This window comes from Saccostrea cucullata, unplaced genomic scaffold (assembly GCF_032062105.1).
Source record: "Saccostrea cucullata isolate Sc308-1 unplaced genomic scaffold, CSIRO_AGI_Scuc_v1 ctg703, whole genome shotgun sequence".
Lineage (NCBI taxonomy): Eukaryota > Metazoa > Mollusca > Bivalvia > Ostreida > Ostreidae > Saccostrea > Saccostrea cuccullata.
In genome coordinates, this window is record NW_026924126.1 from 107,543 (window position 1) to 134,674 (window position 27,132).

At 32.7% G+C, this 27,132-nt stretch overlaps 2 protein-coding genes across 2 annotated transcripts in view; one reads left to right on the forward strand and one right to left on the reverse strand.

Annotated features, from left to right (window-relative positions):
• LOC134265827 (dynein regulatory complex protein 1-like) lies at positions 1-20,152 on the reverse strand. The gene is made up of 20 exons (XM_062748050.1): positions 19,942-20,152; positions 13,811-14,011; positions 12,530-12,581; positions 12,359-12,415; positions 11,719-11,793; positions 11,137-11,274; positions 10,703-10,912; positions 9,312-9,451; positions 9,104-9,163; positions 8,496-8,570; positions 8,229-8,375; positions 6,171-6,268; positions 5,658-5,797; positions 4,253-4,342; positions 3,426-3,521; positions 2,049-2,087; positions 1,748-1,896; positions 1,111-1,263; positions 347-449; positions 1-205 (listed from the first exon to the last, which is right to left on the reverse strand). The coding sequence occupies exons 1-20, from the start codon at positions 20,055-20,057 to the stop codon at positions 143-145; spliced, it is 2,202 nt and encodes a 733-aa protein (XP_062604034.1). The 5' UTR covers positions 20,058-20,152; the 3' UTR covers positions 1-142.
• The window catches only part of LOC134265828 (large ribosomal subunit protein uL5-like), a 22,170-nt gene continuing 15,152 nt past the window's right edge, over positions 20,115-27,132 (forward strand). Inside the window, exon 1 of the mRNA XM_062748051.1 lies at positions 20,115-20,186. Within this exon, the coding sequence (XP_062604035.1) occupies positions 20,181-20,186 (6 nt within the window). The 5' untranslated portion in view covers positions 20,115-20,180. The remainder of the gene's footprint in view (positions 20,187-27,132) is intronic.

The following is a 27,132-nucleotide window of genomic DNA, read 5'->3' on the forward strand; positions in this document are numbered from 1 at the left end:
TTTTTGATAAAACTTTTATTTACAAAATATACATAAAATTAGTATGAAATATCACACAGTCCTCATCATATATCAGGAATTTGGAATCAAAAGAATTATAGATTTTTTCTGAAATAGTTTGTGACTCAAGAATAATTTATTTTTATCGTGGATTCATTTCTAGCTGCAGAACTCTTGTTGGTGGAATCTCCAATTCTTGATTCACCTGGAAGTAGAATAGGAATTTTATTTTAACTGCAATCAATGTTTCATTAGATTAATTATAATGTTAATTTTGATTTGAAATATATCAAAAACATAAAATATGAGGATTTCAGTTCCCAGCTGTTTTGTGGAGATGTTTTACCTTAGAATTAACATATTGGTGAAGTAGCATTCTCAGCTCTGCATTTTGTTGTCGGAGTGCATCAGTCTCATTTATAAGACTTGCTCTGGATGTTAAGATTTCACTGAAGAATAAAAGAGAATTGTGAAAATGTACTCTAGCTGTAGAAATCTTATTCAGAAACTGAAAACATTTTCCCAAAAAGATCTGAAAATGTTTGACATGCCATTAAGGGAAAACTAAATATAGCTTAAGAAATGACTGACTGAAAAAAAAAGATCATTTAGAGAGGTCCATGGGCCTTAAGAGTTGCCTGGTTACCATGAGTTTCTCAGACTATGAACATTCTGCAGCAATGCACGAGTGACAATGAATGTTGGTGTCTTTATTTATGCATAATAAATAAAATATTAAGGGCTGGGACAACAATTCTCATCTTTAAATATATTACCAGGAAAACAAAGTATTGAAAATCAATATTTTTTTCATTCATTGTGATTAGTCATACATTGATGATATAAAAAAATTTAATGAAATAATGGAGAAAGAACCTTGTAAAATATTTTAAGGAACAAATGTAACAATTTTTTTCATTGGTGGGATATGGCGACTATTTGTAATTCATGTAATACTAATACTGAATCTACTTGATTTACACATCAGTTACAATTTCACAAAACTATATAAAAAAAAAACCTCCTTCTGTAATTCTTACTGTAGAGTGATATGTGCAGAGAGGATAGAATTTTGGCTCAATTTTCTTAAAATATTTCATTAAGACTGACCTATATTTTTCCAGTCCCTCCAGGAGAGCATCCCAGAGCCTTTCCTTTTTGTCGTCTACTAGCTTGGCATAGCTAGCCCAGTAGTCTGAATCTTCTGAGCTATCCCTCTCTTCCAAAGAAGCAATCTTAAACTGTGACTGTTTCACCTTTTCTCTGCAAAATACAAAAGCAAAACATTTATATCACAAAAGTGTACAACACAAATTTAAGAGTACTTTTAAGGTAGTCTGATCCTCCAGGTTCTGAAAATCAGCAGATAATTATTTGAAAATCCTCAGAAAAATCTCTCTCAGCTAACTGAATTAACAGAGTAACAAGTTAATCTACTCATGGTATTTCTTCAAAGTTCATCTTTATAGTTAATCATTATATTTGACTTGATCAAATTCAAGTAAAAATTCTCATTTTAAGTTTGAGTGATTAAAATTTTCCAACCCATTTATTTTACCCTAATTCTAAGGGCAAAAAATATTATTTTAAAGTTTCTTTGAAACTGAGCTACGGAAAAATGTGATGGACAGGCAAATGAAAGGGAAAAAGGATGGAAGATGGACTTGTATGACAAACACTATATGTCCTGGTCACATCTAGGGTGGGGCCTAAAAATACAATAATAAATAGATAATGTGCTACTCACTTGGCTGGTTGCCTATTCTCCTCTACAAAAGCTCGTAAAGCCTTCATCACTTCATTAGGGTGGATCAACTCTATTGTCTCACTCTTGGAGGAATCAAGGTCGCCCTCTTTCCCTGTCAGTTTCCTGATTTCAGCATCAATGTCATCCATCTAAAAAGGAAAAAAAAATCTTTTAACAGAAATTGAATATACATGTACTTAAATTGCAAATAGAACTTTGTTAAGATACATAATATTATTTTTCATTGACAAAATTTGCACCCTCCATGACTACATTTGATTAATTCAGCCCTGACACTTACATCTCCTTCTGTTTGGGTATCCTCTATTGTAGTTTCTTTCTAAAATTAAATGAAAATGAAAAAAAATCAATCTCTTAACTTTTCATAATTTCTTCAATTGGAAATTTATAATGACATCAAACAAATAAAATCTTTAAAACAGTTAAGCATTTCTAGCACAAAGAGTATACAAATTGTATCTGTATTTCTAACAGAGAATGTACAATATATCTGCATTCCTAAGAGAGAGTGAACAACATATCTGCATTTCTTACAGTGAGTTTGCAATGTATCTGCATGTCTAACAGAGAGTATACAATGTATCTGCATTTCCAACAGAAAGTACATGTATCTGCATTTATAAAAGAGATTGTACAGATGTAATAGAGAGTATACAATTTATCTGCATGTGTAACAAAGAGTACACAATGTATCTGCATGTGTAACAGACAGTACACAATGTATCTGCATGTGTAACAGAGATTATCCCACTTCAGACAAATTTGTCGATTAATGATTGGATAAAAGCTAATCACGTGACGCCCTGAAATTTTCCGTATTACGTCTCCGTTGAGGCGTAATATGAAAATCGCGCGCGATTACGTTCAAAGCGTTGCTTTTGTAAATAAAAATGGCGGCTAAAAATGGTTTACGTAGGTAGTTTATTTAAATTTCTTGTTACCGTAACGACATTTTATGTTGATTGTGGATTAAAACTTAATATTTTCATAATATGCAAAATTTTTTTTTTAATTGAAAAAGGTCTTCAGCGGGATAAATTCGTAACACAGTCAGTTCGCCTCGCCCAATACGGATTTCCATTTCACACCCTGTATGAATCCGTATTAGGTCACAAACTGACTGTGTAACTAATAGTATACAATGTATCTGCATTTCTAACAGAGAGTATACAATGTGTCTGTATTCTAACAGTGAGTTTACAGTGTATCTGTATCACAGTTTAACAGAGTATACAATGTATCTGCATTTCTGACAGAGAGTACACAATGTACCTTTTTGTCTAAAAGAGAGTATACAATGTACCTGCATGTCTAACAGAGTAAACAATGTATTTGCAATTCTAACAGAGAGTACACAAAGAGAGAGTGAACAACATATCAGCATTTCTTACAATGAGTTTGCAATGTATCTGCATGTCTAACAGAGAGTATACAATGTATCTGCATTTCCAACAGAAAGTACATGTATCTGCATTTATAAAAGAGATTGTACAGATGTAATAGAGAGTATACAATTTATCTGCATGTGTAACATAGAGTACACAATGTATCTGCATGTGTAACAGAGAGTATACAATGTATCTGCAGTTCTAAGAGAGAGTATACAATGTATCTGTATTCTAACAGAGAGTACACAATGTAACTCCATTAATACCACCTCTTCCTCCTCTTCTTCTTGTTTCTTGCCTCCCTTGACATGCATGAAATAACTGGCTAATAGGTGGACATCATCTTCTGTATCAATTCCCAAACCCTATTGTTACATTGTAAAATGATTTCTTATCAAACAAACTGTGCATATAAAGAGAATAAAATATTTTGGTACCATTAGAAAATGAAGAATTTACTTCAATGAATTTAATTCAATGCATGAATCTATTTCTGAATATTATTTTTCTTTTTCAAATTCAAATATATATACTGTAAAATATAACTATGTAATTAAGATGTTTTACACTTGTAATTATAGCCTTTTGATGGAAATCTAAAAGACCTTAGAAAAAGCTAGCATATCAACTAAGCACGAAGTGTGAGGTATATGTACATGTATTTATAAATATTTCTAGGGATTGTACAGAATCAAATGGTTATAATTGTTTTAATTTTTTTTATCAGTTAATAAGAAATGTCTTAAAATCGCATGTTTCTTTTGCTAAATACTTTCTCATATAAGGCATTATGTCACTTGCATTATGATATTACAGTCATGTATAACAGCTGTAGTATCTGGTTTTAGAAACTTCAGGTTTACAAAGTCTATTATGGTGTCTGAGCACTTTTGTTGCTTCACAAAAAAAAAAGTTTCCAAATTAAGAAACAGCAGATTTATAATTTTTTTAAGAAGCTAGAAAAAATCCCACCTGTTTTATTTTTTTAATACTTTTTTTTTATACTAGTCTTGATCATGTGACGTAGTTTGAGCAAATCAGATAGCTAGCAATAATAGAAAGAATAATAAATTCATAATAAAGTTTATATACATACACTGAAAATGGCATCCAATTTCATTAACGATCTTTCATCTTTCTCCAATGGGGCCAGAAGTTTGTTTAATTTTGATTCAACTAAGAATCCCTGTAAATGTAAAAAAAAAATCAATAAAAACTACAGAAAATTCTGTTCTTTTAATGTGCATAACAAAGAAGTATATTAATTCACAATATGACCATATTCAAATGAGTTTAGATCCTTAGGTCATATAACAAGTCCTTATCAAGTACATGTATTAGCACTCTGCATTTCCCTTTCAGTTTGGGATCAATTAATTAGCACAAAGACAAAATGTGCATTCATTACATCATCAGATTTCTACATTGTTTACAAGATCAACCTGAATAGTATATGCATAAATTTGTGTTGCAAAATTGATATGAGTAACTATTATTGATTAACAGAATGAATTAACCCGCTCACTTTTTTGCAAAGAAAGGCAATTATAGGCATTGAAAATTAGTGGTTAGCCCCCCTCCCCAACATTTTTTGCTGATTTTTCCCCCTCCCCCTCACTTTCAGTTTGTTGCTGATGCCTATGTTGACTGTAATTTTAGTCAACATTGATTAAGTAAGCCCCATCTAGACAAATTTATTTCCATCTACTATGCAACAGACAATATTTCATCCTTTGAGAGTCCAAAGACACTGTGAACTCCTCAATTGGATAAATTATGTATTCATTTGAGCAATAACTGCAAAATACTGTACATGTACTTAAAAAAGCGGGCTTCATATTTTAGCGGCTTTGGCGTGGACAAAAGTGTGCTGATTTATCAATACTGCTAAAGAATAATTTATAAATATAACATACAGCGCGGAATTGTGTAGTGCTAATTCATGAATACGCCAATAACTGAATGCCCAGTGATTGTGCTAAATTTTGAATACACCAATATATGCACAGGTACAGTATATTTTTCTGAAGACTTTTTTCCCAAGCAAACAAAAAATGGATAAACAGTCAGATGCATAAAAAAGACATTTCAGTAATTATCATTGCTAAAGCTTCTTTGCTTTTTAAAATTGACTGAAAACAGATCAGTGGTTTCATGCAAGATTCTAAAGATTTTCAGAACTGACCGATCATTTTTTTGACTGACTGATCTTCTTTATAACTGATTGATCAGGATTGAAAAAAAAAAGATTGAAACAAAAGTATTAGGTCAGTATGTTATTTATATTTTATAGAAAACACGAAGAAATTCACTTTTTACAAGGAATTCCCTTGGTTCTGCCCTAACTTACACTGACATTGAGAATGGAAGTGAGATGCAGTTATTTGGACATTTATTTAAAGTTACTAGAGGATCATTATACCAATATACGTTGTACTTGTAATGAAATTAATTTTTATTGATAAAGCATATTTGAATTGTGTTAACTGCTAGATACCTACAGATTCATCACAAAGAAGTTCCAGTACACTTTTGACAGTGTTGGCAGATATTTTGGACAGTAATGTACTCTTTGGGAGCTTTCTGTCGGAGGGAATGTCATCATCTTCTTCTTCTTCCTCTTCTTTCTCACCCTGACTTCCTGTGTAATGTTTACATACATCTATAGGTTAAAGTGGCTCAAATGTTACAATTTGTATATCAAATAAACTACATCAGCTGTATTATCCCTGTGAATTTTTCTGATATTTCAGGATTCCGTCTGTCTGTATTTGTTTTTCCATCCATCTGTAAACTAAATACAACTGAACGCATTTTTGACTGCACTTTAGCTTTTGAAAAAATTTGGTGTTTCTGTTTGTGTTAAATGCTAAGCCTTTTAAATCAACAAATGTGAATGTAATTCAATCTAATAATGTTAAACAGAGAGAGAGAGAGAGAGAGAGAGAGAGAGAGAGAGAGTTCTTTTTTCAATGCTGTTTCAATGATCAAGCTAAAGAAAGCCTTGACATTACCAGTCTGTGACATGATTTCCTGCACCAGCTGCTGGGCTGACATCCCTCCTTTCTGGTCAGATTTGCTCTTGATGGGACCTACATTCTCCATGAAGCTCCTAAACATTTTTGAAAAGACAGTGAGTTACAGGTCTATTGTATTAAGAATAGGGGTTTGGGGTTGGAAAGAGGCCCATACAGACCATACAATGCATCTGAGTTACCTTGGTCCTGTTGTTTACCAATCATATTCAACATATTTACACGTAAGTATAATATTTTGAATTAAAGTTAAATATTACAATCAGAATAAATTAAAAGTTTTTTTGTTCAAATCCTAGCTTGCAAGAGACAATGCTATTGATACTAACAGATCTGGGGCTTGGTTAATACTGCTGATACAGATCATGTGATATTGTTTTCGTATCTCAAAGTTAAGAGAAGTTATGATGTCTCAATGGTTTTTGCGTAAGCGTGATGAAGTAAATTAAAGTGGAGTCTTATATAAAAACAGTGTAAAACATTGGTTGTGAGGTATTAAACATGGGATAAAAAGAATCTCCCATGATTTATACTTCGATATGACTTTTATCCAACTTGTGTGTTTTTATCCATTCGCCAAGGCTCGGGGATAAAAATCACACAACTTGTTGGATAAAAATCTTATCCAACTACAAATCATGGGAGATCCTATATAAAAAGCTATTGATACTAACAGATCTGGGGCTTTGTACTGCATTATAAAGCTATTGATACTAACAGATCTGGGGCGTGGTACTGCATTATAAAGCTATTGATACTAACAGATCTGGGGCTTGGTACTGCATTATAAAGCTACTGATACTAACAGATCTGGGGTTTGGTACTGCATAATGAAGCTATTGATACTAACACATCTGGGGCTTGGTACTGCATTATAAAGCTATTGATACTAACAGATCTGGGGCTTTGTACTGCATTATAAAGCTATTGATACTAACAGATGTGGGGCTTGGTACTGCATTATAAAGCTATTGATACTAACAGATGTGGGGCTTGGTACTGCATTATAAAGCTATTGATACTAACAGATCTGGGGCTTGGTACTGCATTATAAAGCTATTGATACTAACAGATGTAGGGCTTGGTACTGCATTATAAAAGCTATTGATACATTATAAAGCAGATATCAGATGTAGGGCTTGGTACTGCATTATAAAGCTATTGATACTAACAGATCTGGGGCTTTGTACTGCATTATAAAGCTATTGATACTAACAGATCTGGGGCTGCATAATAAAGGATACTAACAGACTGAATTATAAAGCTATTGATACATTATAACAGATCTGGGGCTTGGTACTGCATTATAAAGCTACTGATACTAACAGATCTGGGGCTTGGTACTGCATTATAAAGCTATTGATACTAACAGATGTGGGGCTTGGTACTGCATTATAAAGCTATTGATACTAACAGATCTGGGGCTTGGTACTGCATTATAAAGCTATTGATACTAAGTACTAACAGATCTGGGGCTTGGTACTGAATTATAAAGCTATTGATACTAACAGATCTGGGGCTTTGTACTGCATTATAAAGCTATTGATACTAACAGATCTGGGGCTTGGTACTGCATTATAAAGCTACTGATACTAACAGATCTGGGGCTTGGTACTGCATTATAAAGCTATTGATACTAACAGATCTGGGGCTTGGTACTGCATTATAAAGCTATTGATACTAACAGATCTGGGGCTTGGTACTGCATTATAAAGCTATTGATACTAACAGATCTGGGGCTTGGTACTGCATTATAAAGCTATTGATACTAACAGATCTGGGGCTTGGTACTGCATTATAAAGCTACTGATACTAACAGATCTGGGGCTTGGTACTGCATTATAAAGCTATTGATACTAACAGATCTGGGGCTTGGTACTGCATAATAAAGCTACTGATACTAACAGATCTGGGGCTTTGTACTGCATTATAAAGCTATTCATACTAACAGATCTGGGGCTTGATACTGCATTATAAAGCTATTGATACTAACAGATCTGGGGCTTTGTACTGCATTATAAAGCTTTTGATACTAACAGATCTGGGGTTTGGTATTGCATCCCTAGTTGTTGCTCATGGATGATTCTGTCAGCCTCCATCAGTGTCTGTACCAGCTCCTTACATTCTGCTTCATTCATACACCAAACATCCTCAAACTTCTTACCATCTGCCTGTATAAAATGTCTGCAAAAAAACACACACACCCGGCCATTAAAAAAAATAAAATATCTTTGATTCTCAAATAAAAACAAGACTAGTCTAGTAAGTTGAATACTGAAATATATTTACTGATCACTTCCTTACCTTGATTTTCTTTGGAGATCTCTGAACTGTTCTGTAATTCTCTTGTAATCCTCAGTTAACTGTTGATTCTCATCCCTAAATTTCAAAATATGCAAAGTCAGCCTCTTTCGGGTTTAAGACTTAAGTTCATCTATGTCAAAGGCTCAAGCAAGCTCTGATCAAATTTTAATGTTCATGCACCAGTTATTAACTTTATTCAATATTTAGGACTTCTTTTTCAAAACATTTCAAAAGACTATAAATTCCAATCAAACTTCAGGCATGAACATAACAGGTAGATGAAAATTCAGGTACCGTATTTGCAAATAAAGGATAAGCCTCCTACCAATTATATGTTACGGTAATCCAGCTTTTAATTACATGCAAGAAATGTCTATAACATTTGTGACCTCCTTTAGCTTCCAAATACTTTCTGGCATAAATCAATGATCTGCTTGAGTATTTATGTAAAGTATTTTCTTAGTTGTAGATTATTTTAGTGGCCGGATTGATTTCAAACTTAAAGGAACTGCTAATAAACGATGGGATGATTTTTGTTGGATTACAGAATATTTACAAGAAAGAGAAAAGTGAATTGAGTGCTGTGACTCATGGATTCATTTTCTTACTTGTATTGTTTTTCCTGTTTTGCAATCTTTATTCTCAGTCCATTCAGAACATCTTGTAATCTGTTTTAATTAAAGGAAAAAATAGTTTTTCATGCTTTCCACAGATACAAAATTATGACAATAGCTTCAAAATCTTCTTTGAAACAATCTGCTTGTTTGTTTATCATTGAGTGAGTGAAGCTTTAAGTTTATCAGAATTTCTGCTTGCCTGGTAATTTTCCTCTTTTGCTGATTCCTGGTGATTTGGTTTTCTTCGTCTCTCTTTTTCAGCACTTGGAAATTGTAGTCTAGTTTTTCCTGGTTTAGTTGGTAAGTGGCTCTCATTTGCTGCAACTGCTGCTCCAGAATCTGATAAAATGAAACTGAAGTTTAAAAAGAAACAGAAAAAAAGAACACACTTACTTATCATGGTAATGTTCTCACAGAGATTATGTAAATATAAGCAATAAACACCAAAAATGTTCACGGGAAAATGAACTTGGTACATGATCAAATCTCCTGAGAAGCCCTTCATTTGGGCTTCACAAGATTTGATCACATGACCAACTAAGTTCATTTCCCAGAGAACTTTTTCACATTGTTGTTTATTTCTCAAATAAGTTATAGGAAGGACAAGGTCATTGGAAAGGTCAAAGTCAGAAAATGATGAAACAGTTGAATAGCTCCCTTAATATGTATAAGTAAATGAGGTTTAAAATACTTGAATAATGTAATGTACAGAACAAATTTTGAACAGCTGAAGTGACAGATTCAAGTGATCCAGGCTCTGGGGCCATAAAACTAAGATGAGCTCACTTTTTATTATATACCTAATATGTATCACTAAATTTTACTGTAGATTTAATGCAATCACGTGACGTCGTAATCCGACTTTCTGGATCACCACACTGTGGTTTTCTGAATCCATATCACCACTCTCTGATACTGATGACGTAGTACGCAGAAATATGACGTTATTTTTCTTGCGCGTTAAAAAGTCCCTTGTTATTATGCTTTGTTTAATGGATTAATATTATACAATTGATCTCTAAAGGTTTATTTTAATATATTTAGCCAGTTATAAGGGGGTATATAATAAATTTATCATTATAACAGTAACTTGATCCGAAAAGAGCCGTATCACATCTCGTTGACAGGCGCAGATCATCAGGTCAAACTCGACGCTTCGCGTCTCGTTTGATCTGATGATCCGCGCCAGTCAACTCGACGTGATACGACCCTTTGGATCAAGTTACTGTTATAATAATATATATGATCTAAGTCTCACTTTCCACTATTAATCCCTATTAGAAAGAGAGATTGGGATCAAAAGTGAGCTCATCTCAGTTTTATGGCCCCAGAGCCTGTTTGATCTTCTGAATTTTAAATGGTAGCTTAAGGACTTTATTAAAGACATATTTATAAAGAATATTTTCCCCCTCTAAACTTTTACTTGGTGAAACACAGTGTAAAAAAAAATCATCCTCATTGCTTATCAATAATTAGCCATAATCAAATGATAAAATACTAAATCAGAATGAAAACTCAGGACCCAGTGTGTCTCAAAAATATTTAGTTTGTAGTTCAATAAATTTTGACATTGAGTGATGCACTTTTTACCTGGACATCAGTTTCCATCCGGATCTTTATACGATTGTATTCTTCAGCATCCTGGACACGTATGTTGTGGAGCTGTTGTTCATAATCTTCCACCCTTTTCTCTCTGGCTTTCATGTATTCAATCTCCTTCTGTCTTCGGTTCTCCATCCTTTCTTCCCATCTCTTCTTATGCTGTTCTAGTAACTCATTTCTCTCTGCCACAAAAGCTCTCTGTAATGATCAAACGTAAACATCTACAATTGCATGTGTATAGATCAAGTCCTCATTCCAACTTTAGTATTTAAACAATCAAATTTCTAAATCTTAATAATACTATAATAATCATAATACTCCATTTTTATAGGTAAGCAATGCTTTTTAAGGCAAAGAATGTTCTTCCAAACAAAATACCGGGCTAGATCCCTACCAAACAAAATAGCGGGCTAGATCCCTACCTCAATCTCTTCTATTTCAGTTTTGTAGGATGTACTCAAACTTTTGATTTGTTCTTCCATTCTCTCAATCATCAAATCAATATCATCTGCTTGTTTCTTCAGGTCTTTAATATACAAGTCATCTTTCTTTTGCAGTTCCTATGAGATAAAGAAAATAAAAGAATATCTGTAACAACAGCAGTTCCATTAGCTTCCGTGGCATTATTGGTTGGGGTGCTGTAATTCATAGTGTACTGGTTCTGTCTGACTTTGCTTTTCAGTCATTTATGCATTTTTTTAACTCGAAACTCAGAAAGGATATGCTATATACTAATAATATAAAACAAAATGTATTTGTGAAAACTGATGACCCCATTTGGCAGCTTTTCAAAACTAAAATGTATATCAATATCCAAGGTCATAGAATGAAATTATGATAATGTACGTTGGTACCCAAAGAAAGGTTTTGACACCGGCATACAGAAATGCAATATGAAGCTCTTCACTGTTCAGAAATTATTGACATATACTTGACTGCATAAAAATTTACAACAGTGCCTATACAATCAAAAAATAAAAATGAGTTAATTCAATATTGCTTACCTCTTGAAAGTCTTTAATGAGTTTGTTTTTGTCTAAAACAATTGCTTTACATGCATCCTTTTGCTGTCTTAACATCTGCAAATATAAATTAAAAAAAAATCAGCCATTGAGTTAAAACACATTTTTTTTCTAATTTCCTGAGTAAATGAAATTAAACAGATGAAATATATTCTATAGATGAATTTGAGGTGTAACACATGCAGGTAACAGTACTACTACACAATCTTCTAAATGACAAGTTACTATATTAATTGTACCTTATAACTAGCAGTGTAGAACAGAGATACTCTTGTAACTCCATTATAAACATGGATTTTTTTTGTTGTTGAAATTAACAAAAACATTAAAAAAAATGCATTGATCATACTTATATGTAAATTGTAACATGAATTCCAACACAATAAAATTTCTTTTATTTCTTCTACTTACAGCAAAACTTCAGGGCACTGAAGATTACTTGCTGGTGAATTTACTTGAATTAAATTTCCTCAGTGCAGCACATATCAGTTTTAAGCACAATAACAGAAGATACATGAAGAAAACACAATAACTTTGTTTCTTCACGATTGAATCCAAACAGTGCATGTCACATAATAAAATTTAAGTGGTTCATATGGTTATAAATCCTATAACTTCTTACCTGGTATAAAGATTGTGGAATTTCTTTCTGTAATGCTTGTTCCCATTTCTTGGTGATCTATAAAAGCATTAAACATTCAAAAAATGAGGGGAAAAACTTTAGAAATCAGAAAATCGGATTAGATTGCCAGGCATTCTAATTTTCTATGCAGGGCCTATTCAAAATATTCACCTCCTCAAACTTTTCTGCACCTGATTTAGCTTCCTGCTCTAGTCTCTCTTTTCTGGAATAATAGTTAATATTAGATGTTTTGAAATTCAGACAACTCAAATTTCTGTTATAGAAATGGTTAAAAAAGAAATGTTCTGAAACTAAACTTAACATCATAATTTTGTTCATCATGTTGAACTCTATTTGAGGATGGCATTTAATTAACAGGAGTAGAACAGTACATCATGGTATTGATTCATAACAGTATTTCTTCTTGGTTTGATACATAGTGCAACACTCCACTTTGGGTTGGTTCATTTTTCAGTTGGGATTGTTATTCAGTCAATTTAGTTAAATATAAGGTAAACATGTTACTCGGCATAATTAAGTATTTTATAAGAAAAATAAATTTTTGATGACTGATAGTTTGCAAAATAATCTTTAACAGTCAAATCATATTAATCAATTTCTTCTAGTCAATTTGTATGTAAATTAAGTGGCTATAAGATATAGAAATTAAGAAAATAAAACGATGAATTTGTTTCCTTTTTCCACCATCAAAATCAAATATAACTATTTCGAGACAAATTTATATAGTTATCGTACATATCGTACCATGAAGGAGGCCTATGCATGCGTTTCACCCCTATTAATAAAAATATATATTTACATTTGCTAATGTCTTTTCTTACATGAAAGTACTAATTATTGAAATTCAATTTTCCATAACATGCAGTCGGTCACATGATCAGACTTCCTTGCATATGGGAAGCAAACTGCATGTCTAGTATTTGGAAAGTTCAGATTGTGACATCACATGACGTCTTAGATCTTAGACTACATTATGTTGCACTTCCATAATACAGTCTAAATTAAGTGCCTATTTTTTCTTGTAACACAAATAAAAAATGAAAACATAAGAAATAAAATATCATTTTTAAGAGTTTTATTGGGATATGACATGAAGTCGGTACATGATCAAATTTACTCTAACGTACGCCCTTCAGGGGTTATAGAATTTGATCATGTGACTGACTTCATGTCATATTCCAATGAAACTTGAATAAAAATGATATCTTATTTCTTAATATGAAATGCCATTTTTCAAACATACATGTATATGCATGCAGCCATAATAGTGTTTTAAAAAAATAAAATGATTTTCATATTAAATACCATACCAAATAATGTACTTCCATTTACCCAAATAAAAATTACAATGGGAAGTTTCAATTAATACATGTAATTAGCCGACAAAATTTCTGGATTACTAGTTATAGGTAAGGTTATAGTAGATTTTACCTTTGTCTCTTGGCATCATCATCTTCTGCACGCCTGGCTGCTTCTCGAGCATCCCCAGCAACACGAATGTTAGTCACCAACTCATTGCCATCTTGCTTTAACTTTGTTAATCGCAGTCGACTCTGTTCAACTTGTTTTCTACTCTTGCTAAGTTCTTCTTTTACCTCTTTCTTTTCATTAGGATCTTCACCTAGTTCAGCTCTGTAATTAAATAATTTAATTATGAGTATATAAGACATATTATATCAAGATATCATTTCAATTAGCTTTTATTATGGAATAAATTTTTAAAAATTATATTTAAAAAATATAAATGCTCTTATCCCTTTTTTTTGCTGTTTTTTTTTCAGGTCTGGTACAATCACTAGATTTAGCTACGTAGCTTAAATTACCTACACAGCTTTATTTAGCTACCAAATCAAACTTTTTTTCTTAAATTAACATTTTTCTCAGGATGCATGTGCACAAAGTTGTGAATCTGATGCAGTATAATTTTCAACATTAAACTCATCTGGAAACAATTCATGAAAAATTACTCTTGAAGATGTTTTTTCTGCATAATTGCAGTCAAAGTTTTCAAAGTTTTGGGCTATATACAACAGTTAATTAATTTGTGACCAAACAGTTACTTCTTGAGTGCAATAAGGCCAAAGTTTTTTTTTCTCTTGGTTTACGATTCCGCCGACCCTATTTTTCCCTATTTACAAAAATAAAAATAATGTGTTTGACTCTTGAAACTGGATTCTTAATCCGAAATTTTCTCGACCAAATGACTGTTTTTATAATTTACAACACATCTTAAACATTCTAATGACCTCAACAAATACAGACTGTCAAACCACATGGGAGGACAGTCCAAGGATCAACCTAGGGGGCGACTCACTTACAGACTGTTTCTAATTACTAATGACCAATGCATCGAATACTGCGTCGGAACTCCTCTAGATTTTACACTTCCAGGTATGAAAAAGTCCATCGTTACAAGTTATACACAACAAGACGCAAAACTGCTGGACAGCTATCGATGTGACGCCAAAGATGTTGGAGAAGATTTTTGATCTTTTTATTTTCAAATAATTAATTCATGCTGTGAATGCAGACATAGTTTTACTGTTAAATTGTGAAGTTATTAATAGCCATTCTCTGTAACCACTTAAACTTCGTTGCCACGCATGGTCACCGATTTTCATGAAACTTCACCCATGCTTAGTAGTTGACACCAGAAACAAATATCAAACAAAATTTCGTTGCTATGTGTCTCGGTTGCTATGGCAACAGCCGGAAAAGTTTGAAAAAACGAGATTTTCAGCCACTTTAAATCTTGACTGTGGCTTAATAAAAACTAGAAAAAGCAAACAAATCATTCTCACAAAAACACGACACCTTGATGTCACTTATACTGTACAGAAACAGTTTAGAATATATCTCTAAGTAAGTGGTAACCAAGGGTACATTTGGAATACATCTAAAATGCTGAAATATGCTGAAAAACACTCCGTATTCACTAATGGTAGGTGTTACATGCTCAAACTCAATCAACGACTTAAGAAAAACATTGAAAATGTTTGACCTTAAGTATATAAGTATAAGGAATATTATTCTATAAATGACTTTATGGTTGCCATGGTAACACAGTGTAACCATGCAAAACCAGTAACTAAGTTTGGGTTAATGCTACTGTCTTGAGGAAAAACATGAAAACTCAAGACTGGCAAATATGCATCCTTAGGACCTTACAACACCAAAACCATAAGAAAAATTGGGTATAATTGCTACTTAGCAGTGTTACCATGGAAACAAAGTACCAGTGCTTAAAAGTGAACTATTTTTCGCTGCATTAAGAATTAAATTGCCATATACCCAAGAAACAAATTAAAGGACTCAGCTTGAATCGTACTTATCTGTTAGAACTGAAGTTGAATATCATATATTGATAAAATTTGATGAAGAAAACAACACTGTTGCTATGGTTACCAAGAAGGGAAAATGTTCGATTTTGTGAACTTCATATTAATATTAAACCCTGTGTGCCAACTTCTTGCATCCACTTAGAGATTGGATGATAGTCAAAATTAAAAGTCAGGTTGGCTGTTAATAAATATCAATCATAAAAGTTTTGGGAATTACATTTAAGGGTTTTATCCAAGGACAGAAAATATTTTTCAGGTTTTTAAGCATATATTTTCTTTATTTCCATAGCAACGCTCTATTTAAAGAATCTAATCTGAATTTTTTCAAATGGGAAAACTAGGAGCACACCAACATCTTCAAAAATTGATTATCAGTTATGAGGAAATGTGCTTTTTTAAAAGATAGGATCAGATTTTACAGAGTGTTAAAAGGCTCTCTGTGGTATAAAAACCTTGGCAACCATTGCCAACCAAAATGAAATATCATATTTTGTTCTTGGTATGTGTTTCAAGGGTCTTTTTTTATTATTTGGTCACAAAAATTGCTTTTTATTTTTACGTGTATGACTATAAAATTCAATGAATATTTTTTTTTACTTTTGAATACTTTGTTACCATAGTAACATATGTAATAGTTGATTGACCAAACATGTTTATCATGCATTTGAGACCTCTGACCTTCAACTTTTGGAAACAGTCATTGCCAATTGTTTGCTTTGCCGCAAATGTTAACTACGGGGCTCTAAACATGTTAAAAAATGCCATTTTTCAAACTTTAAGACATGTTGCCATGGTAACTATAAAACATAGCAACCAATTTTTGCCTCATTTCAGTTTAGGGTATCAAAGACTTTTATCATAGAGAGTTTAGAAAAATTCTGAGACTATGCGTGCCACAGCTCCTATATAAAAGTTCAAGTCATTACAGAGAATGGCTCTTAACTTCCTAAGAAGTCACACATCGGATCCGATAAACATAAGTAGTTCAATCGGCATGCAGAAGTGTGTCAAAACTTTTATTAGAAAAAGAATTTTATATTGAAAACAAAGTTTGAAGAGAAATTAATAAAATTATTCCTATGCCAAATGCCTAGAAATCTAAAGAGAAGAGAAATGTTAGAAGTTTAAGATTGTACATGTACTACTATGTAATTAAATGAAAAAAAATGTTTGATAAACAATTAATCTGACAATAAGAAACTTTTACATTTTAATAGCAGTAATAGTAAATTTTATTTAATGTCAATGTCAATGTTGTTTTATTATTTTTTTAGATATTTATATACCTTGTAATTGGGGGAAATATCTTTTAAAATTCTTTTTCTCTTGTTTAATCATTTTTAAATACAATGTTTATACAGAAAAATTATCGAAATGTATGCAAGATATAAACATTGAATTATAGTTAAATAACGTTTAATGTGTGCCACGTACGCGCGGCAAAAAGTCTCCCTAAATTTCAAAACTTCTAACTAAATTTCTTTGAGGGAGAAATGTCTCCCTAAACTTTGGGTCTAGGTTGGTCCCTGGATACACTTATCTTAAGATTAAAGTTTGTTGTGAAAGCAATCCATCACTTTCGGAGTTTCCAAAAACTTTTTCATAAGTGGAAAGGCTGATTAGAGAATAATTAATAGCTGATTCACTTAATTTTACCTGTATAGCTTTATTTACCTATGTAATATAGCTTTATTTAGCTATTTTAGAATAAGTTTCTTTTTTATGAAAAGCAGACAAAAAGTTGCGTGAAAATTATGGCTGATATTTTTTTTAAAAGGTTTGATAAAAACAACCTAGGGTATAGATAGTAAAAACATTGCCTCTTTTAAACACTTTTTAACCAAAAAATGCATCTCTATTGTTTGGATAGCTGTCCCTCACTGGAAGTGTGATGAGGCATGACTAAGTGTGATTGCCTTGCATTGTGCTGAATTATTACACTTGTTATATTGTTAATATTGCAGGGTTATTTCCATTATTTCCTCATTTGACTCATCTTCGCTAACCAAGGGTTTCTGATACACTACTCTCCTCATAATCCCTTGGCATACAGTGTTGATAGAAGTTGTTTTTTTTTTCTCGAGTTCTGACTGGGATTCGGTACACCCGGTCGACCAATCAGCAATTGTTTTTTGTAAATGACGTTATTTCCGTTCGGGATATTTCTTGACTTTTTAATCTCGGAAATAAAAAACGCTATTAAACAACAATCTGTAAGACAACATGCAATTCGAACAATAGCGATAGTGTCATCCAAAATCTTCTAAATATGTGATTGAAGATTATATATTGAAGCTTCAGATTTGTACTCTAAATATAAAAAACATTACTCAATTATTGCTTATTAATTATTCTTGAAAAAAACTTTGATTTCATTTTTATTTTAAACACGCATCTTTATTTCTGTCGATGACGCAATCTGTGCGTACCTGATAGATTTGAGATCACGTGACGAAAACAATCCCGTATTTTAACTTCACCGTATATGCCAAGGGTTCATGAGGAGAGTAGCGTATCAGAAACCCTTGGCTAGCGAAGATGTATTTGACTGGTAAATAAAGTCTTGTCAGAACCCTCAACAGGCAGTTATTTGTTCTTCAATAATCCCAGTCCTGTTACAATTACTGTTTACACCTTCCAAGGTTCTCATTAATTTCTACAGTAGCTGGTGGAGAAAAAGATCTTGTTGACCAAAACTGCTTTTCTTTGTTAAAGTAGCTGCTAAATCACAGCTTAACTGTTATACATAGCCCTAAAACTTTTAGATCTTTGACTGCAATTGCACAAAAGGAGAAACATTTTTAGAAGTGGGTTTTTGGTGAATTGTTTTCAGTCCGTTTTAAAGTTGAAAACTAATACTGTCTCATTATGCGACTTTTTGTCTGCTTTTCATTAAACAGAAATTTACTCTGAAATAGCTAAATAAAGCTATATTATATAGGTAAATAAAGCTATATACGTAGATTTTGCTATATAGATATATATAGTGATTTTCCTGGACCTGTTTATTATATACTGGTGTCTCATTATATCGCGGTACTTAATTCTTTTGCATAAAAAAGTATAATGTCAAATTTTTAATTTAACTTATATCAAATGATATTAATAATTCTAACTATAACCTAACTTTTTAGTGTCAAATTATTTTCCAAGCTTGCATCCTTTAGTTTATGGTCTATTTTTAAAACAGGAAGTCTTATTTACCTCCTAAGTTGGAGAGTCTCATTGTATCGCGGTATGGGAAAAAATGGATGCTTCTAGCTGTCATGGACGTCAATTTTTATTTTTGAATTTACGATGTAATTCTACATTAAAAATAATCAATTGTACAAATTAACAGTCTTTAGAAATGAACTTTATTATAATTTTCAATAGCTTATAACTTTAATGGTCTAAATATAATAAAAACGGGACTGGAAATGTGTAAAATTACGTTTTATTTGAATATTTCTTTTCAAACTGATGTTCCATACTTTTTAATCATTAAAAAAGTAAACATTCAGACAAAATACACATTGTTTATCAACAAAAAGAATATAGGCTATGTATCCAATTTTTTTTGCAATATACCGCGATACAATGAAACCCGCGATATAATGAGAATCGAGTATATATCCTCGGAGGTCCATGAGTCGTTACCCTAATAAGCTAATCTCCATTTTAAAATAAATTTGAAATGCTGTTTCATTTTGTAAGTCATACCTTAGTTGTAAATCTTTTTTCTTTCAATTAAACTGAAAGTTTTTAAAAATTCATGCCTTTATTGATTGTTTACATCTCGTTCAAAGTACATATGTTTACCCGATGCCATTTTGAAACACTGGTCCTATGGTCATGACCTTAGCGGAAATTACATAATACAGATCCAAACATTCCAAATCGGACATGTGAATTTTGTTGACTTTATATGAATAATGCATACCCTAGCACCAATACACTTGAGATAGGACATAAGAAAAAAATATCAAATATTTTCTTTTTTAATATATGCGGTAATAGCGAAATTTTGTTTCTGATTATACACTTTTGCCTGCTTTCGTCCATATCATCTTCAGGAGCTGTAAAATATGACAAAATTAATCCAAATATTTTTTTTCGAACGATGTGATGTAGGGGGACTCAAAATCATGCAAGGTATTCCAGAAAAATAAAAGGTCACGACCCTAGGACCGTAACGAATTTAGGGCCTCCGACGATATGGTATGTTGATGTGAAATGTACCTCTTTGCAGCTTCTATACGTCGTTTTATTCTCTCTCGTCGAGCCTGAATTCTTTCCTCTGGGTCATTAGAATCGACACTTGGCCCAATTTCATCCTCCTCTCCACTAGAACTCATGTCTTCTGTTGCTTTTTCTTCAGTTTGCTGCGTTGCTAAGCTGAGTAACAGCCATCGACCAATGGTTCCTAGTAAACTTCCGGTGAAAATAAACAGTCTACTTCCTTTTCCTGTACAGCTAACATGGCGGTTAGTAGTAGTAGATTACATGCTAAACGAAATCTTTATCCATCTGCAGATTTTCACATGATAAAATTTTAAAATCTATCAGATAATAAAATATCAATTTTCACTGGCGATTCAAATTGAAAATTATTCTAAAATTTACATTAAATATATATATTTGTAAATAATTCTTGGACATTTACCTCAGGTTTATGGATGTTAAAATTTAAAGTTGTCAAAACGGGTTGTATATTGAAAAAAAAACCGATGAAACTTCTCAAATGGGTTAATAACTCACCATTGAAATACTCTAAATCAAATGAACCAAGGATTAATATTCTATTCTTATTTAATCACATTTATGTAAACAATTTACATTTCTCTCAAAGTTCATTATGAATTTCTGAAAGTGCATGGTTCCCGAGATAAGCAAAATTAATCTAAAACTGATATTGTTTTATTCACTCTCTGGACATTCACATGAAAATTAACTTTGCGAGCAGTTACATTGCATAGTCTATAAGGAGTAGAGCTTAAGCCTCTGTATGAGGAAATTCGGACATTTAAACCAAAGGCGGTTTCAAAGTAAATTTAACTCATAGTACAATAATAACACATGAAATTTAACTCCAAATTACCCTCAGTGCCCATCATAAACGCAACCATATACACTTTCAGAGGAAATGCACTGGCAAACTGTTTTTATGGCGTCGAGCTTTAGCTCGGCGTACATACAGCTAAGAGGAAATCTCTGACTGTTCACCGCTTTCTTTATGCGCCAAATAATATAGTACTCGAACCAAGACCTTCATGTATCTGGCGTAGGAACATACTTGCCAATTTTTGCGTTTATTCGATACATTGCTTGAAAATCATACAATTTCAACAGTCCTATACATAGTTGCCAACTATTGTCTTCAGGTAACTTTACCACCCTTAACTGATTATTTTTTATGACACGGCGGGACTTGCTTATCGCTCGAATCCCCGATTTCTGGATTTGGTTCGTAAATTAGGTTATACTTGTAACTTTCAGTTACAACCCAAGCTTGCTCTATGTAAACAATGCCGATGTCTATGTTCAGTTGGCCAGTAAATTATCAGTGCTAGTGTAAACAGTTAACTGGGAATGTTTTGAAAAATCAAAATTTAAAATGGCTTTCAATATAACAAGATTGTTATCAGGACCGGCAAGCGGTAAATCTACTCCTCCCAACTCCCGACTGTCCCGGTTTTAGGATTTTTAGCGATTTCTTTTGTACAAGTGCACAGAATTTATTCAAACTTTTCATGAACATTTTCCAGGTTTAAATGAATTCATTAATGCATAAAAACTTAAAAAACATGCATATTTATTACTGAATCAGCAGTATCATCTGCCAAACAGCAGTAAATCTAGTACTCTGTTATAAATGTTAAAACCAAAAACGGACATCATCGCAATTAAAAACAATAAAATGAAGTATATTTTTAAAAAAAAGAAGGAAAACCTGGTGTTTATTTCATAAATGCTTAAATCGTGTTATTTTATCTAGATATACAACTAAGCTATTATATAATTCTGTAGACATATGCATGCTTTTAAACCAGGGACCTAAGTTACTAACCCTGTTTAAACATGCTTGGAAATCCAATCATTTCACGGTATCACTGCCATATCTAAAGCGCGGCACCATTGTGGCCCTTCAGGCCTTTGATTTAATGTTCTCTTCACAGGGACTTGCTCCTGGCATGTAAAAAATATTTATGAAAAAAAAATGATATACTATAAAACTGCACAAGGGAGAACGCCATTTTGGACCCCTTCCTCACTTCAACCTCTGTTTTCGTTATATTTTGCCGTATTTTACCAACTCACTGCCTGGGATCTCTTAAGAAATGATTCTTCTAAAACAGAGTTGTGGAAAACTTTTTCAGATAGCTGGTCATTCGGACTGGCAAGAAAACAAACTAAGCCAGTCCGAAGTAATTTTTGTCGGTCCGAAATAGTAAGTCGCAAAATGGAGAAAAGCATAACATTTATTCATTTTATAACACATCTATTTAATTAATCGTGTTGTTAATAAAACAAAATTCAGTACTCTATTATTATTTCCAAGTACTCTTCCGTTTTCTTTTAATTTTGCATTTATAACAATACTAGATACAATTATACCACCGCTTTTTGGCAGGTGACAATGCTAATTCAGCACAGTCAACGTAATTTTTTAGAACATTTATACATTTTGGAATTATATTAACCTAGAAAATGGGTCTAAAAATACTTTGCATCTATAATCTGATAATAAAGATATCAACACGATCGGAGAAAAATCGAAAATCCGTTACAGACGGAAATACTAGGTTAAATGCTTTCGCCACCTGTGCTTGAATTCTTTCTGTTGAAATTTTTCATATTTAGCTCATCTTTATCTGAAGTTTTTCTTTAATATGTTTTCTACCTAACTCGGCCCCAGTTGTGAATTTACTAGGTCACGAGAACCATGCTAGTTTCGCTTTCATTTACAGCCTCGATCTCGTTTAAAGATAAGGTATTACGCAATCGCATATAAGATACAATAATTAGATGGGAAATGCACAAACAAAAAAACTTTTGGACCGACATTGATAGCATTTTTACCAGTCGTGCGAATTTTAAGCCTGTTTTGCCGGCATGACCGACAGTTTTCCACAACTCTGCTAAAACCTTATGCTTAAATTTCCCCCTTGGAGCCTCTGCAATACACATTTCTGACTAGAAATAATCCAAACGCGCTCGTTAGGACAGTTGGTATGGATAGAAAGGGAAAGCATATTCGAAGTCAACCGAGGATTGCTGAATGATCTAATTCCGTATTCGAATGTAAAACGCCGAGGTTACTTTTGAGGGAGAAGTGAAGTCTTCTTAAATTTTGGGTCTAGGTTGGTCCCTGTTAAAATACATGGTTACGTACTTCAACTTTTGAAATGCTGCCATTTTTTGCCCTTTGTTCGGTAAGTTGTTCGTTGGAAATTTGCACATTTTACATACTAGTTAATAGTAACTAGCTAGTTCCGGTTGTTTTGTAATACGTCCATGTTATATTAATAATATAATTCAACAACACATGTTTGTTCATTTTATTTCATACAGTAATGAAGTTTATGCAAGTAAGTCAGATAAAATATACCGTATAATCCCTATTAACCGCCCCTGCCCCTATAAGCGCTCCCTAGGTCTTTTTTCAATTATCAGAAAATAAGGGCCCCCTGTACAGTGATTAAAATCATCTTGAATCGTCAAAAGTCTGCCAAAATTTTAACAAAGTGAAAATGTAACTTGTCTATTATCCAATTTCTCAGAGGAAAGTGAATCATATCGCATAAATTGGGTGGATTATCTTCACTTAAAGTAATGTTCGACATAATTTTAGTTGTTCTTTAAAATTTCTGAAGTATAAGAATGACATTAAATAATATAAAGAGAATACCAAAATAACCGCCCCCTTTTTGAAATTTTCTAAGCACCCGGGGCGGTTAATAGGGATTAAACGATATATTGACTTTGTATGATTTTTATAATCAAGAAGCCCATCGAACTTTTTGAATTTTGATTTTCACTGACCCGACATCAAAATTCACTTGCCTCGGTCTTCGGACCAGTGAGTTTTCATGAAGACTGCATGTTAACCTTTTGTGTTGAAAAATAGGGAGATTTAGACCTCAAAAGCGGTAGCATTGCGTGCGTGTTTTTTTACGCTAAGATTTATGAAGATATATTTCATTTAATATACATGTATAGTCTTAAATGAAAACTACAATAATTGATAAATCTTAAATATTAACTGCAAAGAAGAAGACACTTCAGAAAAACCATATGTTTGACAAAAATTGTACAAAATTCAAATATTTTTCATGCTCCTCATTTCCTTTGATATTGGCTGCTTATTTTAATCTTTTGAATAGTGATCTTTGCTTATATAGCCTAGAAGCAATAATTCTGAATGTTCTATTAGTTGTGGAACACAACAAATGATGACATGGTTTAATCTAGATCTAAAACTAGTTCCTATCTTTCGTTATATTACTCGGATTTCCTGCGATGGTTGAAAACGAAAGTTTGATTTCTATTTACTTTATTGATAAAATTGTGAGATCCTGTGCTTTTTTAGATGATGTCAAACGTTTTCAGCCAATTCGGAAATGCTGCATATCCTTTTTCATGGCCGTAATGTTGATGAAATTTATAGTAACCAATGTTATCACTGGTTATCTTGTGCTGTTATCATTGTTAAATACGTGCTTGAATTCCATGTACACATCGGTACAAAAAAAGCGTTTTCATGCTTCCAGTTCAAGTCACATGATATCTGACAAGATTTTATGACGAATGGCTTCAAAATGGATACCCAAGCGAGCCAAAAAAACTTTAAAATGAAACTTTTGTAGAAAAGTGGTAGACTTACGAATAAAATCGGTAGGCGGGAGATGGAGTGAAAAAATGGTAGACTCCCGCCTAAATCGGTAGAGTTAATATGTATGACTAATGGGTTAAAAATTTGTTACCGAAACAAGTGCCAGTGATTTAAACACATGTACTGTTTTGAAAACAGAGCACCCCTACTTATTTTTACCACAAGGTACCTAACTCAATTTCAATTTCAGCTTCAAGCTGAGCCTCATATTTTGTCATATATCAATTATTAACTACTAAGGACATCGTTTGCTTCAAGAAATTTTTCTTGCCCATTAAATTGTTTCTGAAGTCTCTGGCTAGGACTCTTTTAAACCACTCATTTATTCCTCAAGAATTCCTTGATAAAAAGTTAGACACCGGATGAGATACACCAGTTTCCGGTTTGGGTTATAGATGAAGAATAAAACCAGAGACCTCAGAGTGGAATACTAGGAAGTCTCTGGTTTTATCCATCATCCTAAATATGATAATATGCCACCATTTTGACTTCATATCTACTATACCACTAAATCTAATGTAAACTATAGAATGTCTTTACTGTTCATTTTTCTCCTGATTTTTAGTGAAATCTTATAGTTTGTCCATTTCCAGTTATTAGCCTGACCCTGTATTCAATAAAGACAGTCAAGCTAAACATGTCAACAACTGAACAAGGCTGTATCTTGAAACAGTGTAATAATATTTTATATATTAACTACCTATCAACTTATATGGATACCTCCATTGCTTTGCACATTCATCACAAAAACTTTTTATATTTGCATTGGAGAATTGAATTGAATGGAAAAAACATATATTTTCTGGTTGTCAGATGACTATTTTTTAACATTTGAAATTGGGGAAAAACAAAATGAAAATTGGGGGTTAATTCTAATTTTTTGAGGGGAAAGTGCTGAATATAGGTTGCATTTTGGCACAAACAAATCACTGTATTAATAGCTTCAGTTAGTGATGAAACGATTGTCGCCGACGATCGATCGTCGATCGTTTTTGGGTGTTCAATTCCGATTATCGATTATGTTTTTCATAATCGATTGTCACCCACATAAACTTGCCCAAATAAACTCGTACAATTTGAATGAAACAAATACGTAAGCATTAACAATGCATGTAAAACGAAAGGAGATCAACAAAAATGGTGTGGCTTGCGAAGACGAAGTTAACAACAATCAATGAGAAATATACCCATATCCAGGGAATGCATCAGGGGTTCAAAAATTTTTTTGTCATGGCAGGGTCCGACACTCGTCAAAATTTTGTCTCGCCATTCGGGCAACCTTGGTATGATTACAGGTTGCCCAAATGAATTTCAGGTCGTCCAAATAAAATATCAATTGAAACAAAACTTAATGTGCAATTGTTTACAATTTGTTAAGATAATTAATAGAAGTTGTGTTCTTGTATTAAAAAATGTAAACCAGACATTTTGGAATTTAAAGATGTCTTCAAGTATTTTATCAAACAATTAAAAATATAAGCAGAATCAGACATGCTGAATGCTAAAGTTTGTAGCTTAAAACATTCATTTTCACTTGCCATGAAGGCCTAAATATATAGAGTCAAATAACCCTGGACTGAATTAATCAGGTGTTACATTACAGTGGACACCCAAAATGGCTGTCTAGCAGCAGAAAACGATCATTCTGATCAGAAAGTTGTAGGGGAAATGCAAGATGTTACAATGATGATTATTACTCTTTATATTTAAGGTGATTGTTCACTAAGTTGGCCTCTTTTATATCTCAAATAATACTTTATTAAAGACTTTTAGTAAAAAATGCATCAGCTGATTGATCGAACGAAGATTTGGTAGGAGAAAAAATCTTCGCGGCTGCAATTTGAACATGTTGAATGGGTTGGTTTTGTTAAAGGAAAATATGTTTTCAAGGTCTTAATATGAAGTTTAGTTTAAAATATTAAACATCATTATTAAATATTCCCAACTTGTCCCAGGTCGTCATTTGGGCGAGCCAGACTGAAAATCAGGTCGTCCGAAATCATTTTAGGGTGGAAATGGCGAGGTGACGAGCGCGAATGTCGAACCCTGCATGGTCAAGTCCAGGACTTGAAGAGTAAATTTTAGGCAAGTCCGAGGAAGAAATTTCAGAGTCCATATTTACCTATACATCATTAAATTTATGTAACTTATAATTTATTTTCATTTGTTGCATTGAATAAATAAAGACTATATGTATTAATATATGTTTTATTTTTCCTCCATAAACTGTCGTATATAATCAGACATGAGTATTTCAACACAATACCAGACTGATAGATTTGGTACATCACATTAACTTTTACAAATACTCACTACTGAATAAACTATCTGTTACAATAAACAGAAATTAGAATGTGCTGTAAGTCACAGCTAAAACCGAAATTTAAGAAACTCATTGCCATTTGTCATATAGGAGGAAACATGAGGAATTGCGTAAAAGCAAGAGTCTAACCGCAACGGAAAATAAAAAGACTGATTGTATTTTCGAAAAGTTCGTAATGTTTTATGGGTATTTTAACGCCCACAAACACACATTT

What these genes read in the sequence shown, in the direction of transcription:
- LOC134265827 (XM_062748050.1), bottom strand. Translation starts at nt 20,057, where the DNA reads ATGAGTTCTAGTGGAGAGGAGGATGAAATTGGGCCAAGTGTCGATTCT. An exon ending in CGTATAGAAGCTGCAAAGAG is followed by an intron (nt 14,012 to 19,941) that starts GTACATTTCACA and finishes ATTTAATTACAG; the next exon opens with AGCTGAACTAGGTGAAGATC. An exon ending in GATCTCCAAAGAAAATCAAG is followed by an intron (nt 8,376 to 8,495) that starts GTAAGGAAGTGA and finishes GTTTTTTTGCAG; the next exon opens with ACATTTTATACAGGCAGATG.